The sequence below is a fragment of the Epinephelus fuscoguttatus genome, linkage group LG2, assembly GCF_011397635.1.
Source record: "Epinephelus fuscoguttatus linkage group LG2, E.fuscoguttatus.final_Chr_v1".
Taxonomy (NCBI): Eukaryota; Metazoa; Chordata; class Actinopteri; order Perciformes; family Serranidae; genus Epinephelus; species Epinephelus fuscoguttatus.
The window spans coordinates 39,879,711-39,898,556 of record NC_064753.1 but is presented as its reverse complement, the minus strand read 5'-3'; the positions used below and the strand labels follow the sequence as shown (position 1 = coordinate 39,898,556).

At 41.9% G+C, this 18,846-nt stretch overlaps 1 protein-coding gene across 1 annotated transcript in view; it reads right to left on the bottom strand.

Moving 5' to 3' along the window:
* Positions 1 to 2,152: 2,152 nt before the first annotated feature.
* The window catches only part of trip4 (thyroid hormone receptor interactor 4), a 121,550-nt gene continuing 104,856 nt past the window's right edge, over positions 2,153 to 18,846 (bottom strand). Inside the window, exon 13 of the mRNA XM_049597643.1 lies at positions 2,153 to 2,518. Within this exon, the coding sequence (XP_049453600.1) occupies positions 2,454 to 2,518 (65 nt within the window). The 3' untranslated portion in view covers positions 2,153 to 2,453. The remainder of the gene's footprint in view (positions 2,519 to 18,846) is intronic.

Genomic DNA, 18,846 nt, shown 5'->3' with positions numbered 1-18,846 from the left:
AGACGTTGGGAGTCTGTGTGTACTTAAATATAAGCACACAAGACCTTAAAGAAGTCTAAATAAATGATTTCAGAGGTCGCAGTCTGAGCGTGTTCCTGCAGAGACTGACATCTTACTCAAGATTTGGCATCTTCCTTTGTTTTTAAAGGAAGTGAGGATGCTGGCATGACGAACATGCCTGCCATGGATCTGATAACCCTTTTTAAACACAGGCTTAACTCATGTCTTATGAGTAATTCCTAACTACTATTCATGAGTTAATATCTCATTCAATACTTGAGTGTAGTTTTGTTAAAGTCTGATTGTTTGTGTTTTAACAGCACTGAAGAGTGAGCGCTAAAGTGCTTTTATACTGATGATTCAGTAGTGCAAAATATTTGGAGTAATCCTGCAGGATTTCTGATCTTAATACAGTAATTTAAGTTAATACAACACTTGTGATGTACGATCATGTCGAAGCATCTTTGTGATTAATAAGTGGGATTAATAGCGAAGAGGGCAGAAAGTTGCCACTAATAATATTTACAGAGAAATAAAGTTTTGCCCACAACATGGCAACAAGATTTTCATCATATTAAACCCGTTTCAAGGACTTACAATTTCATTATACAAGATTGCGCAATGAAATGACATTGACCCTTCGCTAAGTCCTGCCCCTGGATGCAGACTGGCCAATCATAACGTAGCATTCGGCTGACAACAACACGGCTGTGCTCCATTGACTCTAATGCAGTCATTTCAGTTTTCCTTTATTTTCAGGCTGGTTTTGTGGATTTGGAGCTAAATGTTGTGCCTGGGGCACGTCGTGTATTAATGATACTCGTTACCTGGAGATGTTGGAAAAAGACATACGTTTCTTCCCTGTTCCAAAACCAAAATCAAACCCTGAAAAGTGTAGGGTTAGCTAGCTAGCTACTGAAGATATAGCCTACTGAATGTATACACATGCTGCTTTTGCTTTTTGATGATTATAACAGTGAAACAAAGACCGACCCTGCTGTACAGGAACCAGTGAAGGGAAGCAGGGAGACTTTGCTGATATTCAACCAGCTGTGTGTCATCGCAGTGTGTGAAGATGAACGCTGTTTGACTTCCCCCGGAGACCCCTTGCTATCCTGGCGCTGAGGTCCAGGTGCTGGCAGCACCACAGGGCGAAGCCAAACACCGTTCATCTGCACACACTGTGATGCCACACAGCTGGTTCAGTATCAGCAAAGTTTCCCTTTATGTTCATTGTCTTCTGTGGCGATCAGCAGTGATGTGGTGGTTCACTTTTACATTGTGATCTGTAGCCTATAGTTCAGCTCTAGCTTCTAACTATCTTTGTCTTGTCAGTGGCAGAGTCTGTCAGTCCAGAGCTGGATTCAAATGACATGCACAAGAGATTCAAAGGAAGAAAACCGTTCACATCCAAAGAACCTAAGACTTTGCTCAGTGTGGGCGTGAGGCTGCAGGTACAGGAGGGTAGATGAAACGCCACCCTAGAAGTCCAGGTGGAATAATAACTCCACGAGTCTGAGGGCTCATTAGACGGTGGTTTAAACTCCTTTGAGGCAGGAATTTACTACTCTGAAAAGTTAGCATGCCAGCAATAATTTTCTCCTCCTGCTAAACAAGAGAATTAGCACAATGCTTAACTTAACACACTACAGGGTATGGAATGTGCACATGCATGTATTTGATTAGTCTAAACAGTGTGTTGCCGGGTGACGTTGGATTACACTGATGAGCCAGGATCAACATTTTTGCTTGACAACCCTGCATTGTTTGTGCTGGAGTCCTCTGCGTCATCCCCCCCCTGCTGCAGCAATGAAATGGTCTCATTGAAATGAATGAGAGGGCTTTGTTTTTTAACGTGGTGCTATTGTTGTTTTAAATGTGGCTTGAGGTGTGAAAAGGGTGACGACAGGCCTGCCTCTGGTGAGAAGGAGAGAGGGACAGTGTTTCTCTGGAGCTGAAATATTTTTGTCTCATGAGCAAATTAAAACAAAATTAAGCAAAATCTAGTTTATCTCTTGTGCTCCAAGAAACCAGCACGACAGCAGAACATTTTCTAATAGATGCCATGCGTATTTAATAACGTACAAGGCTTTTTTCATTTTGACAGATCAAATTTTAATTGGAAAAACAAGAAGCACAAAATGAAACTTAATGATCTGTTTTTTACTTCCTCAAACAATCAAATAGAAACAAAGCTGAATGTAGAAATTTGTCAAAATGTTAATTATATGTGCATGTACTGCACACATTTAATCAGTGTTCCTGATGTGAAATGCAAATGCAACTGATTATAAACAAGGGCAGAGCTGATACTGGTAATATGCCAGCGTTGATAACTCCTGATAAAATGTCAGGACAACCCAGTGGAGAGAGAAGCTGTTTTTTGGAAAACATTGTGTGCCATGTTCCCGTGAGATTAGCCTGTTTTTCCTCCTCAGCGTCTCCTCCTAACGTCACTCTGCAGCTGACGGGACCAGCCCCTTCTTGGCACCCTGGTGGTAGTGACTCTCCAGCTTCCCTGTGACAGAAAGGGGGGTGAACGGGAAGGGTGGGAGGGGAGAAAAGAGGAAGGGATGAATCAAAACACCATCAAAGGGACAGTGACCTTTCTGAGAGCTCAAGGCCTGCTGATTAGAGGCAGCCTTGGATAGACAACGGCAGAGAGAGACAGAGAGAGAGAGAGAGAGACAGGAGAGATGAGGTAAAAGGCCAATGAGATCCTTTATTCCACTGCAAAGAGCAATTAGACCACAGCTTTTGTTGGCAGCACAATAACATGTCTTAAATCTGTTATATAGATGTACATTCAGTATAACCCAATGCTGACCAAGACCGCACATACAAATGATGACATTATATACTGTTAATTAAATACAAGCTCAAATTCGCAGTAGCTGCGACCACATACATGCCGTTGCCATGCCGTCGCCATTTCTGCCAGTTGGCATGAACAGTTAATCGGCTGTCCTTTGGCTCGTGACCAATCTTTCCACAAAATCTTGTGCAAATCCATGAATCCATCTGGAAGTTATGTGCCTTTTTGTGATAAGCCATTCCCATTACTACAACCCATTTTAGCCAACTGGCATGAACACATACACACACACCCCCACTTGACCTCCATGCCAAATTTCGGCCTCATATGGTTAAAACTGTGGCTGCGGGCGGGAAAAGTTGTGGACTGGCCGACCAAACAACACAGCGAATGATAGGTCTGATGGTCGTGGCTGAAAAAAACAGAATTACACTGAGCTACAAGTAAATGCACCCTGTAATGTATTTAAGTGTTATATAAACTGTGTACGTACGACAACACAACAACACAATTTAGTAGGGCTGCCCCCCAATAGTCGACCAAACGTTACTTGACCAGAAAGGTCATTAGTCAGTAAGATTTCATTGGTCGCTTAGTCGCAGAAAAAACAAACAAATGTGAAACTCTATCAGGAGCTGCGCCTTGTTGAAATCAATCAAAACCTATATGACTGGACCATGTGGGAATTTAATTTGAAAGGACAGACACAGGAAGTGGCCATGCTCAGCAGTCAGACAGGAGTCACGTTACAAACCAATCACAGCTGACAGATATCTCCCTTCTTCTGTAAATATTCAGTCTGATAAATACGGAAAAGTTGATCATGTTAGTGCAGGGCTACCCAGAGCTTTACATCTGTCCCACAGACGATAGGCCTACACACTTACTAACAGCATCTGGAAGAAGATCAGCTCTGCACTCGGGATATCAGATAAATAGGCTATATGATGCTTGTTAAGGTTGCCTAGCAACCTCAGACGCAACCTGCCACGTCTTTTACGACATACAAGATGGTATCATCGGCATAGAAATGGACACTGCAATGTTCAGCTGAAAAATAAATGTTATGAATGTATACAGTAAATATTAGGGGGCCTATAATTGATCCTTGTGGGATACCTTTATCAACCAACTTTTGAAAGCTTCTGCAACAACAGCCTGAACTCCAGTACAAATATGAATTGTACCAGGTGTAAACAGAATGATCAAAAACAAAGGAAAGTGCTATCAGTAGTAACTAATAAACGTAATTTCTCAGTGGACTCCCCTGATGCATCCAAGGAATGTTAATGTCTGTGCATGTTTCTTGTTCTGCCAAGAATGTTAACAGTCAAGGATTCTTTCATTAATCTCTTTGTTTTGATTTTGTAGCTGAGCCAGCGAGCAGCACCTGCACAGACTTGCTGATTAGCAGACTGTCATTTCCAAGTGATAAAACAGTAGCCTCCATTGTTGTTAGAATCTCCATGGTTATAATTTATAGCTCACGGATTCTTGCAAAGCTCCAATGAAAATGTTTACAAAGATAAAAACAGCTGAGAATCTTAAAGAGGGATTTTATTAAGTTGCTATTTATATAAATGCTTGTAGCTATGGTGTGTAAACAAAACCCCTGCAGACACTGACCGGACCTGACCTCCTGATATACTGTAACTGACACTTTTCCCACTCAATACAGCGTTTACAATATCAATTGCATCTCAAATTCTTCCATTACAGCTCCTTCTCAGGAACTATGGTCTGCTGCTTTGTCCTTTTCTGTGCAGAACAACCTCAGCTGGGTTTTGATAACCTGCGCTGACCCCATCCTTAACTGCAAGGCAAATAATAACCCTGTGTCTCTCTGCCAAACACAAGCCTCCTGCTTGTCAAACCGCGGCATTAGCTGGCTGTTTTTCCCCATGGCTGAGGCAGGGGGAAAAAATGATACAAGTGTGACAGGCAGGGGTGGTGGTTGTCACTTGTGCTTTCTTTTCATGTTGTCACGTTATGGCTGAACTCTGTGGGTAGTAGCAGCATAAACAAGGTGTTTAGGAGAAGTGCTGTTTGCTCACCATTTCCAAGCCTGTCTGAATGGCTGTCAGTGTTTGTCTGTTCTGCCAGGAGCGAGTGCTGCTTAGGCATGGAAACACCTCTGGAATTTTTTGGGTGATTGCTGCCAAATGGTTATCCAAGATTGCCTTAATGATAAATAAACAGATATGCATCATTCCTGATTCTTTTTGGGTGCTGTGCGAGTGAGAGCTTGAGTGGAAAATTGGCTGAGGCAGTTTTTCTTGTCATGACATTTCTGTTAAATGTGTATGTGGATATATGAATACAAGCTGATGAAATAGGTCAAAGCAAGTACTCATGGAAAACATTTAGCAGTTGCACTGTGTTAGTTACTCATTTAGCCATGTGCAGAAGAGCATAATGAAAGATTCTTTAACTTCAACAACACCTTGAGAGACTGAAATAAAAAAGCACCATGCAAAAAGTTAATTTTTGCTCAACATATATTTTGAAATGAGTTAGCATTTTAGCGCTCCTGGTTCTCCTATGAACAACTCAGAAACTGTAAGGGTGCTTTCAGACCTAGAGTTGTCTTGCTTTGGTCTGAATCAGGGACTAATTTTGTCAATTTTGAAAACGAGGCACGGCTCCAACTAGAAAACAATGTTTTGATGCATTGGATGTGCTGAATGTGCATATTAAGGCAGTACAGGAGGAGGTGCACATTAATAATCCTCCAGGACTGTAACATGCTCATGTTTAACCCAAACAATGTGTCATGTGACTGCAGTTGGTTCAGATCCAGGTCGGAACACGTTCTCACCATAAACGAACCGCACCAGAGTTCGTTTGTAACCGGACCGAGACCACCTCTTCAAGAAGGTCTCAGTCCGGTTGTTTTGGTGCGCACCTGAGTGTGATTGCTGTGTTCACACCTGCCCAAACGAACCACTTAGGGGGGAAACCAACTTGAGTTCGATTGAACAGAACCAAACAGGGCAGGTGTGAAAGCACCCTGTATATCTCTAAAGATCACAGTTACGACTGAAAATGGTAACAGAAATAAACAAGTTTCTGTCTAAACAAGTCTCTGCAATTCAAATCAATTGGCAGTTGACTACCCAGAAGTGTCAGCACTATGCCACAGTGATTCGGTCTATACTAAATAAAATGTTTCAACCATTCATGACAAAAGACAAACTCTTTAATGTATCTACAATACTTGATTTGACTTTACAACCTCACTCATGCCACTGGCTGGCTGAAGAGGTGCAATAAAATGCACTGATGTCAGTAGCAATGAGTAACTCATACCACCAATTAAATAAAGAAAATGCATGTTTCCTTATTTGACACTTTAATTGCAGATATTATCTGAAGTGCTCTGCTATGGAAACATCCATTTATTCATTTTTGGCCCACCTGGGAGCAGCCCATCAAACTGACAATACAACACTGACATATTATCACTTGATGAAGTTGTTTAACAGTTGCCTATTTACACATCCAGCACATGTGGAGCAATGTATTCAAAGTCATCACCACCTGACAGATGTAAGTCTAATATTCACTCTTGTTTTTGTTCTCAACTCCTGAGGGAAATATCTGGCTGCTAAACACTCCACTATGTTCACCAGCTAGTCACTAACTGTATCTGTTTGCTATTAAGAGCTGGGCAGGTGGCTTACAGTCGGTTTTTAGAGTCTTTTCACTGAAAACAGCTGACTGCTGTGGCTGAAACTGGGCTATGAGAGCAGGGAGAGAGAACCAAAACAGTTAAGGCCCAAAAAACAAAAACAAATGAAAAACTTTACAAAGCTCCGTGGAGCTGAGGAAAACTGCAGTCAAGTTATTACTGTGTGATAATACTCTATAAACAACTCCTTTGACGTGTAATGTAAGATAAGATAAAACTTTATCCTGAGGAAATTTGCAGTGCAGTTACAATACAAAGTGGGAAAAGTGCAAATATAACAAGTCTAAGATAACAATACGGTGCATATTTCTATTTATTTAGAGTACAGATCAGTTTAGATGGGGTTGCATGTACACATGTATGTGCAGTATCAAATCTGAGGAATGGATAGTGTAAAAGTAAAGGAGCGCTCACACCAAGAGTAAAAACTTTAACAATAATTATTAATATATTTTAAAAAAAAAAATTGTTTTAACTGAAATGGGTGGTGGAGTCTACACCAAAACTATAACAACAACAACAGTAGAAAACATTAGCGCCGGGATCACTTTTAGGTTGATTTGATAAACGATACAAACATTCACTGCCAATCAGAAGAGATTCGAACCATCAGTCAGAGATCCCTCCATACTGTAAGGCGCCTCATCTACTCAGTGAAGATGTCCGTAACGGGTGCAGCCAGCTGCGGACCTAGACCCAGGGTAAGTCTGAGAGAGATGGAGGCAGCTGCCTAGCGGCAGAGAGGTTACCGTTATCGTTATTGTTTCAGCTTTTGCTCTTGGTGTAAACGGCCTATTAACCAAGTGCGTGGTTAAAACAGAAAAGTAATCAATATAAAATATAAAAATATATAATAATTCAATTGTTTTTGTTTTTTATGTAGTCTAGCTTTGTTGTCTGTTGTTACCACAGACTGTAAAAATAATAGATGTAGCTACTGTGATGTCACCCATTGGTTTGTGGACTCCTGTTTGAAGCCTCTAGTGCTGCATTTTGACCGTCGCCATCTTGTTTTTGTGGAGCGAGAAGTGACAATGGTTGGGCGAGAGGCTGGCACTGTGGAGGAGTGAGGAGTGGATCTGACTGGGAAGCCCAGAACACTATCGTCAGACAGCTGGTCACTTAAAGTGGCCCCCCTTTCAATTTTGCGTAACTTCAAGCCTTAATAAAACATAAACTGGTGAGTTATAAAAAATCACCCTGTAGAGTTGTCATGAATGCAGAAATTAGCTGTAGACACCAAAACTGTTTTTGTACCAGGCTGTAAACATGTTTACTTCTGCTGTTAAGTTGGGCATTTTAACATGGGAGTCTATGGGTATTGACTCTCTTCTGGAGCCAGCCTCAAGTGGTCATTCAAAGAACTGCAGATTTTGGCACCTCTGTGTTGGCTTAATTTTTAGCTCTGCCGCCTGGTTCTTACCCTTCTGTGTACGTACATTGAGAGCAACAAAAGAACTGGAGTCAAATTTATTGTATCTATAAACATACTTGGCCAAAAAGCTGACTCTGATATCTATCTTTAGAAAGGGTTAGGGTTAATCACTGTAGTTAGTCTGCTTCCTCTGTGTTGGTGTGTGTCTGTATAAAGCCAAAGTAACAGTTAATTGTCTTGTCAGCTCTGTAACCATAGCAACTTAAGAGTATTTAACGCCGGTTAGAGGACTGAATGTTGGAAATCACTTAGTGTTTTTTTCCAATGCGGGGAAACAGTTTGAAAAGTGTCCTTTAGGCAAATTTCCTGAATTCATTAAAACATATCTTTAAGTGAAACATGGAGAAATAATGAGGTTTTGTGCAGCTGGCCACAAACGACCAAGGACAACAACAACACGGCATACGTGGGCGTCATTGTCATGTCAGTCAGAGGGATAATTCTGTGGTTGTATGAATGAGTCAGACTCATTATATTCGCCAGGAAAGTCAATCCAGCAATGGTACATATTCCTTGGGTGAAGGCGACTTTTGTTAATGGCTCTGGAGCTGCTGAGCTGTCGCATTTCAGAGTAGGTGCTGCGGAGCCGAGAGAGCTGGAGGGAACGCAAGAATTAGTGGGGGGAGGTGGAGGAGAGTGAAGGAGTGGGTGGAAAAAACAGAGAGACAGCAAAAATGAGACAGAAGGGATGAGGAGAGGGAGAGCAGGAGGGGCGGCAGGAGAAAGGGATACAGATAGGACAGCAGGAGAGGTAGAGAGAGGGAGAAATAGAAAGGCTGGCCCATCGATTGGCTGAGATAATTTCCCATTGATTGCTGCACTGTTTGGAGATTGCTGGAGAAAGGTTTATTGCCCACATGCTGCAGCTGGGGAGGAGGCCATAAAATAAGCACAGGTTGTCTGCAGAGGGCTGGCTCTCCATCATCGTGGCCGTAAAACACACTCCTGAACACACACTCCGCCACACAGATGCTCATACATACAGTCCACTTGGATACTCGGCTTACATACTCACAAATATGACTGCATGCATACTATTCCCATTACACATAATGGGAGACTACAGCTCATCGCTGATGGAAAGCGCACTCACATAATCCCTTGAAAAGCCAGGGGCAGTAGTGCAAAGAGTATTTATTAGGCTGAAATAGAGGTCCATTGACATCCTCCCTGACATCAATAACATGCAGGCCCATCAGCTTCCTTGCAGTAATAATCACAAGAATAATTGGGTGGTTGCTGTTTCTCTTTCTACGAGAGTAACTGCCTACGCACCGAAGAATAAAAAGACTGAATTTTGTATTCTGTCTTTTTATTACACGGCGGTCCCACTGCACCTGGATAATAAACCTAGAACAGCTATGCATATACACTTAAACCACATGTTGATGCAGCCTCTGATGACACACTTTGACACGAGGAAATTACTTCATGCCTACAAATGATGACACAGAAAAGAGGGGAAAGTTAAAAGTGGAGCAGCAGCAGCAGCAGCTCTGGGATTGAATGTAACACCTTCTACAGTATCTGCTACATTGATTCCCACTGGGCTCCCTCAATAACCAATTCAGAGTCTATCACAAGTATACTGCCTGCCGAGTAAAAAAAGAAGTTGAGAGTGAAAAAGCTTTAACAATCTGAAACTAAACGGCAGGATTTAATGGTTTGAATTCAAAGATGGTGTCGAGGAACAGATGGGGAGGCGTTGACTGTATTTCACCAGTGCCTTTTACACATCTGCAGTTTATAGGGAAGCTCATATGAACTGATGAATCTTTAGTTCACACACTTATATAAGACGTCTGGTATATAAAGCTGCTGTTACTTTAATGTTCATCAACAAATCCCACAAATCAACCTGAACTAATGATGTGTTTGCCTGTCTTTCTCCACTCTCCATGACCCAGAGTCCACTCCCTCATAACAAACACATCTTTAAAAACTGCTCATAACTGTATAGCTTCACTTTTAAAGATTATTTTTGGGTGGTTTATGCCTTTATTGATAGGATAGGGAAGAGGGCAAGAAACGACTCTTTTCTCATTGCCAGTAGACCAAAGCTGCGTACACACCTCTGCAGATGAGTATGGCCTTCTGTGTGTGTCACATGCATCATCCCAGACAGGCCAGAAAACACGTTAGTAAACAGCAGAAACCAGCATGTAGTAGTTACTTCTTTTTATATATCTCTTACTTATCCAGTCTCTCTTTCAAACTCGATTCAGGCTAATCTAGAGTGATGTTTGAGTGCTGCTTGGGTAGAGATGGGTGGTATTTTTTAGTGGCGTATACTTGCATCTTGCTGCTTAAGGGGCTAAAATTAACACATTCACCTGGGTGTTTCCATCACTGCCAAATGGAGCCAGAGCTGACAAATACCTGTGACTACTGCACAGTCATTTGACCCAGGTGTGAATGCCGATTGAACCATCTCCCATTCCATTTAAAAACTAGATGTTAGCAGGTGTTAGCATTTTTTTGTGCAGTGGAAAGGGGGCTTAAGTTTAGCTTGTTAGCATGCTCACAGTTGATGATTAGAACTAAACACATTAGTTATGCAGGCGCCAATGTGGTAAAAGTCAGTAGGATTCATCATCTGGGAACAATGAACGACTGTAAGAAATTTTGTACCAATTATTTTAGTGGAGGTCAGCTTATTTCAGTGGTTATGAGAAACTTTGACCTGTTGGTGGTGCTAAAAGCAAAGGTAAGGCAATCACTTAAGTTACTAGGAATTATCCTCCAGACACCACGAATGTTTGTTTGTCTATAGCTCCTTTAACACATGCATTGCAAACCTTAAATTATCTAGACATTACCCATATGAGGTGCATGTGAGAACTCAAATGTTTGAATCAGTTGGATCAAACATTAAACAGACTTCACCCTGATGGCTGCCTGGTACAAAGTCTGTGTAATGCCCGATTGAGCCTGTGTGAATAGACAGGTATTTGTGTGGAGAAATAACAGCACAGTGGGCGTGTTGGTGATGTTGCTATCATGCGAAACTAGAACAAAACAAATATACCGGGGTGAAGAAGAAGAGTCAGTTAGATCAGTGGTTCCCAACTGGTCCAGCCATGGTGTCCAGATTTGTCCTTCATCATTAGTTCAAGGTCCAGTGTTTAAAATATTTAGTGTCATACTTGTGTTTGGCCATGTCATTGTCATTGTCTTTTTAAAAACTTGACACATTCGCGAGTTATGTACAGTCCATTCAGAATGAACGCATGACCCACCAGTTAGGAACCCATGATTTAGATGATGACGCCAAGGAAAACGTCAAACTGGAGAGACAATGAGATTTGGAAACTTCTGTCGGTTTGTCCCCAAAGCCAAAATCGCCAGCAGACAAATTCAATGAAACGGCAAGAAACTGTTGTCGATGACCCAATTACGAATCGGCTACATGACCGGTGTGTAATCAGTGTCATGTCCTGTCGCCTGCATGCTCTACCCAAGCACTACCCCATGCCGAAACTAGAGTAGTTCCCGTGGGTGAAAACACTTGTGACACAGTCTCCTGTTGTGTGCTACATGTGTGAAAGGGAAACTCCGAGCATTGTTGGGAGTTCATATGAGAAAACAGCTCATGTCTACATTTCATGGCAATCCAAGAAATAGTTGTAAACATATCTCAGTCTGCTGGGTACTGCAGTTATTGGCAGGGTTGCTCAAACAGGAGAAATTAGTGCATACCTTGAGGACTATTTCCACTGTGCATTCATGTACACTAGGCGCACTACAGACTATTTATGGCACTATGTTTGTGAATCTACAGTGTCTATGTTCATTGTAATGAATACAATGTGTGGCTCACTGATGTGTTTTTAATAGTTTTGGACAACAATGGAGCTCTGTAGCACAGAGGACTAATCTGTGTGAGGGTTTGGCTACACAGGCTGTACTGGCTGTTAGTGGGATCAACTTATTGTTCAGTTTGGCCTTTTCATGGGATTAGTTTGCAATAACAAAAATATCGTCAGTCCGATCCTTTAGAATTTAGTGTACATATGTTAACAAAGCTTGCAGCAGTCAATACAGCTGAAATGTTTCTGAGAAATCACATGTGGCAGTTGTATTTCCCATATTTCAGTCAGCGTGACTGGTCCGATGGTTTTGAAGATGAAGTGAAAGGGCTCTCTGTTCATGATAAATCTAATGGGTTTCTTTTTAAAGGCTTCAGTCTGACTTCAGCTGAGCAACACTGCCCTTCTATCTCCTTTTTCTTATCTGGCCTGAGCTTAGTACACCTCCAGCTGAAGTCATTCTGTACGTGAAACCAAGCCGACAGCCTCGAGCACTGCAGGAAAGTGGATGTGTACAAAACTCTCAGTAGCCAGGGGAGAACAGCGAGAGAGGAGGGGAAAAACTGCCTGAATTCCCATCTTGCTGTTAGTCACACCTAATTTACATTCCCTTCCTGTGCTGCCGAGCTGGTGAATTTACAAGTGGATAGAGAAGGTGCTGTTTGAGACTTGCGTTGGCATGCTGTTTGCAAGGGGTTAGGGAGAAGCATGAACCATGCTTCCCACTGCAGAGAAAACAGTCTCTCTCCATCTCTTGGTCCAAACCTCCCCGCCTGAAGCTGTTTTCACAGACACTGAGGGGCTGTAATGGCTGAGTGATTTCTCCAACCAACAGCACAGCATTGAGCCGGTTTAGTCACGCACATGACAGTTCGTCACAACTCGCTAGAGAACCAGTGTCTGACAAGTCGGGGACAGCAAAGGTGGCGCTGGTTGGTGGGTGGATGTGGAGCAGCAAGGACATGGTGATAGCTGGTTTTTATCAGTGCTCCCAAAGTGCTCCTGTGCAAACTGAAACATAGATTAAATCTGCTAACACGTCTTTAGTTTCTCTTGTTTGATAGCTTTTTGTGGTTGTTCTGCTTTAAATGATCTCGTATGTGGTCTTAGATTAATATGATTTCTCATATTAATGGTAATGGTAAGAAAAAAGTGCTGGTTACAATATGTGAAATGCACTTTATCTGCGCCATTCACTTGGTGCTGCATAATAATCTGCCCACACCTCACCACGAAGGTTAACTGATTTAATAGATTTTGTTCCACTTAAAGAACTACGATTAACTGTTGAGTTTGTTGGCAACATTTTAAGAACACTACTCAGCATTCATAAGCTGTGTAAACATTATAATGTCGCTGTTTATTCATGTATTTGTCAACAGCTATAACTCCTACTGTGCAAACCTGTCAGTGTAGGCTGGTGTATAAACAGACAGATGAATACACTTATAAAAATCTAAACATATCTTCACGGGAGAATTTATAACTGATGACAAATGTAAATGAATGAACACTTAAAAATATAATTACATTTGCTCACATCTTTATTGCAGTGTGTCATAAACCATTTAATAAATGTCTGTATGGGGCTTATAAATGCTAAATAGAGGGACTTAAAGCGTTACCAGTTCACTGTTAATGCCTTTACAGCAATCTTAAACCCCTTTTACACTGCCTGTTCAAGGTGGGAATGTTGCACTGTTATTCCACCTTGCTGTTCTGTATAGTCCCATTTCCACCGCGCAGTACGGTTCGGTTTGGTACGTTGTTTTTCTGTTTCCACTGTGAAAAGTTGTGGATGGTACCAATGGAACCATTACGTACTATCCCCATTTTCGGTCCCCCCTCTGTTGGGGTACCTAGCACACAGATCTGGTACTAAAAGGTGGAGCTGTGAACACTGCAGTCTGTTGATCGGTCAATAGAGGACAGTCACTCAGCTCAGGGCTGAGTTGTGGCTGGTTTTGAGGCTCATGTAACCACTGTTCATACTGTGCAGAGTTTTACTAGTAAACTGTAACTATATAATGAAAGGATGTTTTTGTTGCCTCTCACAGCAGCTGGAGTCGGAGTTAAAAAATAACTTAATTCACCGGGCCGACTGCCGGCGACTTTTAAGGTGGAACGTTAACTTGTAATGTTACTCAATGCATGAGTTGATGACGTGAATCCATCAACACACCTTAAATAAATTTTACTATGACAACTTTGACCATTACTTTAGTTATAATAAGACATACACTTTTAGTAATGAGTGGATCTTCAAGCGTTAATATATATATTAATTTTGACTGGGTTTTGTGAACGGCATTTACTCTAATCCTCACTCAGAGAAAAAACACATTATGGAGCGACATTCCTGTGGGCTCCAGCAACACAAGACCCCTGAGGGTCGATAGCAACATTTAACAAAGGTAATGTTACAAAATTTGGCTCCATTACAACTCACGAGGTTCACTGACAACTGTCTTATACGAAACATGTTTTCAAAACAAATATAACATGCTAACGCTTTTAGCACAAGCCTATGGCATTTTACATTGTATTAATTAGCCTTGCCACAAGCTGAGATTTCCTTCACTCATATGAAGCCAGGATAAATCACACACAGGACCATCGCAGCATGTGGTTACATTTCTAGGGAGGTGCATGTCAGGCTATAGCGTAGGCTATGGTGTAGGCTACGTGTCTAGGCAGAGCCAATGCTGGAGGTACGGCATTGTTTGGATACAGAGGTATAAATCCTGCTTAATTCAAAAAGAACAGTAATCCAAAATGTAATGTAATTGCAAACTGGAGAGACAATGAGGTCTGGGAGCTTCTTAGACCCCAAGCAGAGAATAAGATCAACTGCCATATGACAGCGACAGCCACAATGTGTGGTTATTGCCATGTTATGCCGTTGTTATTGTTAAGAAAGCTCTGCACAACACGTATGTTATATGTCACACTAGAGGCTGACGCTGTTGTGATACATGTCACATGCCTCTTTTGCCTCCAGAACAGTCAGTTCATTTACATGCACGCAGTAGCCGAGCTAAGCTCATAGCTCGGCTGATCAGTCAAGTCGGACTTCTCGTCCTGTGTGAGTATACATGCAGAAGAGAAAATCGAATTTCTGACAAAGTTCGTCTGACTCCGCCTCGCTAAGTGGCGCTGTGTCCTTTTTAATATAGTGCGTATTGAACTAGTTCTGGTTGACCCGAAGAGGAAGCTAACGATGAATGAAGATGGCGGAGCATGAATGTAGTTTTCCCGTACATCCAGAAGTACGTCTTCTGCTTCTCGGTCGCCATGGTGTTTTTTTTTTTTGGTTTTTTTTTGTTTTTTTTTCCGGGAGTTACTGCACTGCTGCTACGTCATCTCCTTCTTCTTCCCGGTGAAAGCCCATGAAAGAAAAAGTGGTGCATGCGCAAAATGCCGAGTCCGACTCGGACTAAGTGGATACATGCAGCAATAGTTCCATTTTTAATCGTATTATCTAGGTGTGTTAGTCAAGCCATGGATAGTCCAGTTTCAGTCGGACTAAGCTGTTTACATGCATTCAAAAGTCCAGTTTCAGTCGGAATTAGCCAATAATTCAATTTTCTGAAGCTGCATGTAAACGTAGTGACTGACATGCTGTCTAGTGATCCCACACTGGGGCAGTTATTATACCTGCCTTTTTTGGTTCTGTAAAAAAAAAAGCAAAGCTGGTGTAATGAAAGGTCTTCGTTGCAGATCTATCGTGGAATCTCTACGTATAAAGGGTTTAGTCACCTCCAGTCAAACTGTATCATTGGCATATTCAGGAATTTGCTCCTTCAAAACAACAAGAAAATTGAACCTTGAGATATTTGTATTTACATAATTTTCATGAGCCACTGGATTCGTAGTTGGGGTGAGGAACTGGTTGACATGGTAAGGAGAGTTGTTAGTGCAGGACACCAGGATACAGAAAAGAAAATGTCTTGTATGTGCAGGTAGTGCCAAGGTTTCTGTATTCCCTGGTGTGTGTTTAATACCAGCTGTACAACTCTGATTCAAAAACGTGGGGCAGAGGTGAAGGGTAGAGAAAAGTAGAAGTGCTGCTTATCTTTCTCGGCTTTTGTTTGGAGTTTTGATTCTAATTTCAGTCTCTCCTCGCCTGCCTCTTCTCTGAAGGCACAATGGCTCCATCACCACCAGCACAGAGGCACGAGCAGCAATGTGAGGAATTTGGAGGGAAAAAAATAAATGTGCAAAGTGTTTGGAGCTCTGCCCGTTTCCTTCTCCAACACGCACTTGGCTCGCTGCTGCAGAAAGTGAGCGTGACTGTCAGATTGTCAGTTTCTGAAAGTTTCAAAATTGAGTGACGAAGACCACCTCCAGCTGACCAGAGCAGTGTTTCACTGCCTTCAGACTGTGGGAACAGAAGTGTTTGACATATATATGTATTGCCCTTAGAGGTGAGTGAATAAAGCTTATATCTGGAGGGTTAGCAGTTCAAACACCGTGACAAAATCTGAGTCAATCCTTAACAAGTTTAGTGTTTAAGGGCTTCTAGTTGGAGGTATAAACTTTAACTGCTCATCGACAGTTAACATAAGACTTTGTGTTCCAGTGAACTCCCAAATGCCTCAGCAAATATGAGCCAAACCAAAATGCAAATTGAGGCAGAGAGAGAAGTGGAGCCCGGACAGAATATTCAGTGTATACATGTTTTGTATATAATGGATGAGTTCCTCCACAACAGAGCTGAACAATACACAGATTGTGATTATTTCGTGGGAAAGAGGCCTGTTGGCGGTAATCAATGCAATTGTGTGAGCTTGAACGGAGAGTTAGACAATGCTGTCACACACTATACATATTGATTACATGCTGGGGGCTATGCTGGGCGTAAAAATAAATACATCAGCCCACATTAAACGGGACTGTTGTTCCAAAACGTTTGAGGACTTGGTCGATGATCATTACTTAGCATTGTGTTGACTTATAGCTTAAACATTTTTGTCATACTACGGTCACATTATCTTTCACAGGCCAATGCTGAATGTTATTCTTCTCTCAGATCTGATGTCACAGCTCCAAGCTGTAGTCAGTTGGCTCTAGCACTTGTCTTTCCTTCTGCTCTTATCCAACATTCACACCACAAACATACATGATAAACAACTTCCCAAAAGTCACTTCATTTCCTGTGCAGCTGAACAAGGGAAGCTCAGCTGATGTGTGAACAGTTTCAAGTCTGTCAGCCAAATAACATTGGACACGACTAAAACGACTGTCAGCAGCCAATCAGATCCTGGCAACCGCAAACTGCAAGTTCATGCGTCTATTCAGTCCTCTGGAAATAAATATTCCAAAAACAGCTCAGAGCTCAGTTCTGTCAGTTTTAAAAATTAATGCGCATCAAAGTTTTGGTTTTTATGTTCATGGGCTCTTAATAAGATTTCACTGCCTGTTCTGCCCTAAGCTTCCCCGAAACATGACACTAAAGCAATAAAAATACATTATATCTAAAGCATATAGACAAAATGAAGCTTCGTCTAATGACCACAGTTGCTCACATACTGGATGTGGGTTGTTAGTAAGTATATATAACTATTGTAAAATGAAATGGCACTTTTATTCTCTTGCTAATGAAAAGTTGAGCTCATGAGCAATAAAATGCATCCTTCACTTCAGCTCAGGGGTTTGTCACTAACTGACTTGGCCGGGCAGGACCTGTAACTCTGAGTGGCTATTGGCTCATGTTAGTAAACTAACATTAAAGTATTCCTGTGAGTTTGCTCGCTTTATGCCCTTGTTACATTTATTTTAGGAGAGTCGAATCGTCAGTCAGAGATTGCTGAATTTCATGCTACTCTAAACATTATCTTCTCTCTTCTGCTCAGAAGTAGTGACGCAGACTCTGGCTTTTGATGGATATCTAGTGTCAGCAAAAAATGTTGTTGCACATCTCCAATCCACCGTTAGTGGCATTAGCTTGTTTACTATGGATGCGTTTGGGAATGCTTACTCCGAGTGGCAGAGCGTACTCTGGGCACTCTGTCTGGGAGTGTCGAGTGAATGTGTGATTGACTTAACTCTTTGTTAATCAATGTAGAAATAGTACTCTCTGTTTCTTTGAACAGTGTAGAACGTCAGATTAGATTTACGAACGCACCCTACATTAGATGAATGCCACTGTCACACTGAACGTCCTGCTGAGCATCGTTCAAACTTAAACTTTTTATGTGAGGGAAAAAACAAAAAGCAAAAAAGCAAAAAAAAAAAACAAAAAAATGAATCGTCGAATAATCATATTAAACGCCTGAATCTGATTTGACTGACATCATTCAAAGTTGGGTACAGCCCTAGTAAAAATACTTCTACTATACTACTACTATTCTACTACTCTATATTTTGTTAAATGTGGTTTTCTGACACAAGGGTAAAGAAAAAGTGTAACAAGGGGCTGGAAGCAGATCGACTCTTTCACCCTTGTTGAGAAATTCTAGATCAGGTCTTGCTCCCCACCCAGCACCACTGCTTGTGGTAGATTTTGCTTTTTCGCTTTTCCAGAGCTCCTTGTGCATCAAAATGGCTAGCATTAGCGTTAGAAGAGACATTGGAGAGATTCACCCATGCATAGCTGAGGTTTCAGGTTTCTTTGCTGGTCCCATGTCAAGTTTGTTCCCCTGTTAATATGCGTTTCCTGTATTAGACAGCGACCGGCTTTCGTATTAGTGATGAACCGACTCTAGCTTGCCCCGCATGAATCTCAGATTTTAGGGAAGCGCACAGACATCGCCCCCTTCAGTAGAGGAATGTGAAAACACCTCTGTAGTGACAAACTTTGCACAGATACCAGTCAGTATAGTCAAGATCAGCCATTTTAGTGGACATTAGCATTGTTGCCTCACAGCAAGAGGGTTCCTGGTTAGAACCCAGGGTGGAGGAGCCCTTCTGTGCGGAGTTTGCATGTTCTCCCTGTGTCAGCGTGGGTTTCCTCCAGGTACTCCAGCTTCCTCCCACAGTCCAAAGACATGCAGGTTAACTGGTGACTCTAAATTGTCCGTAGGTGTGAATGTGAGCGAAAATGATTGTCTGTCTCTATGTGTCAGCCCTGCAATAGTCTGGTGACCTGTCCAGG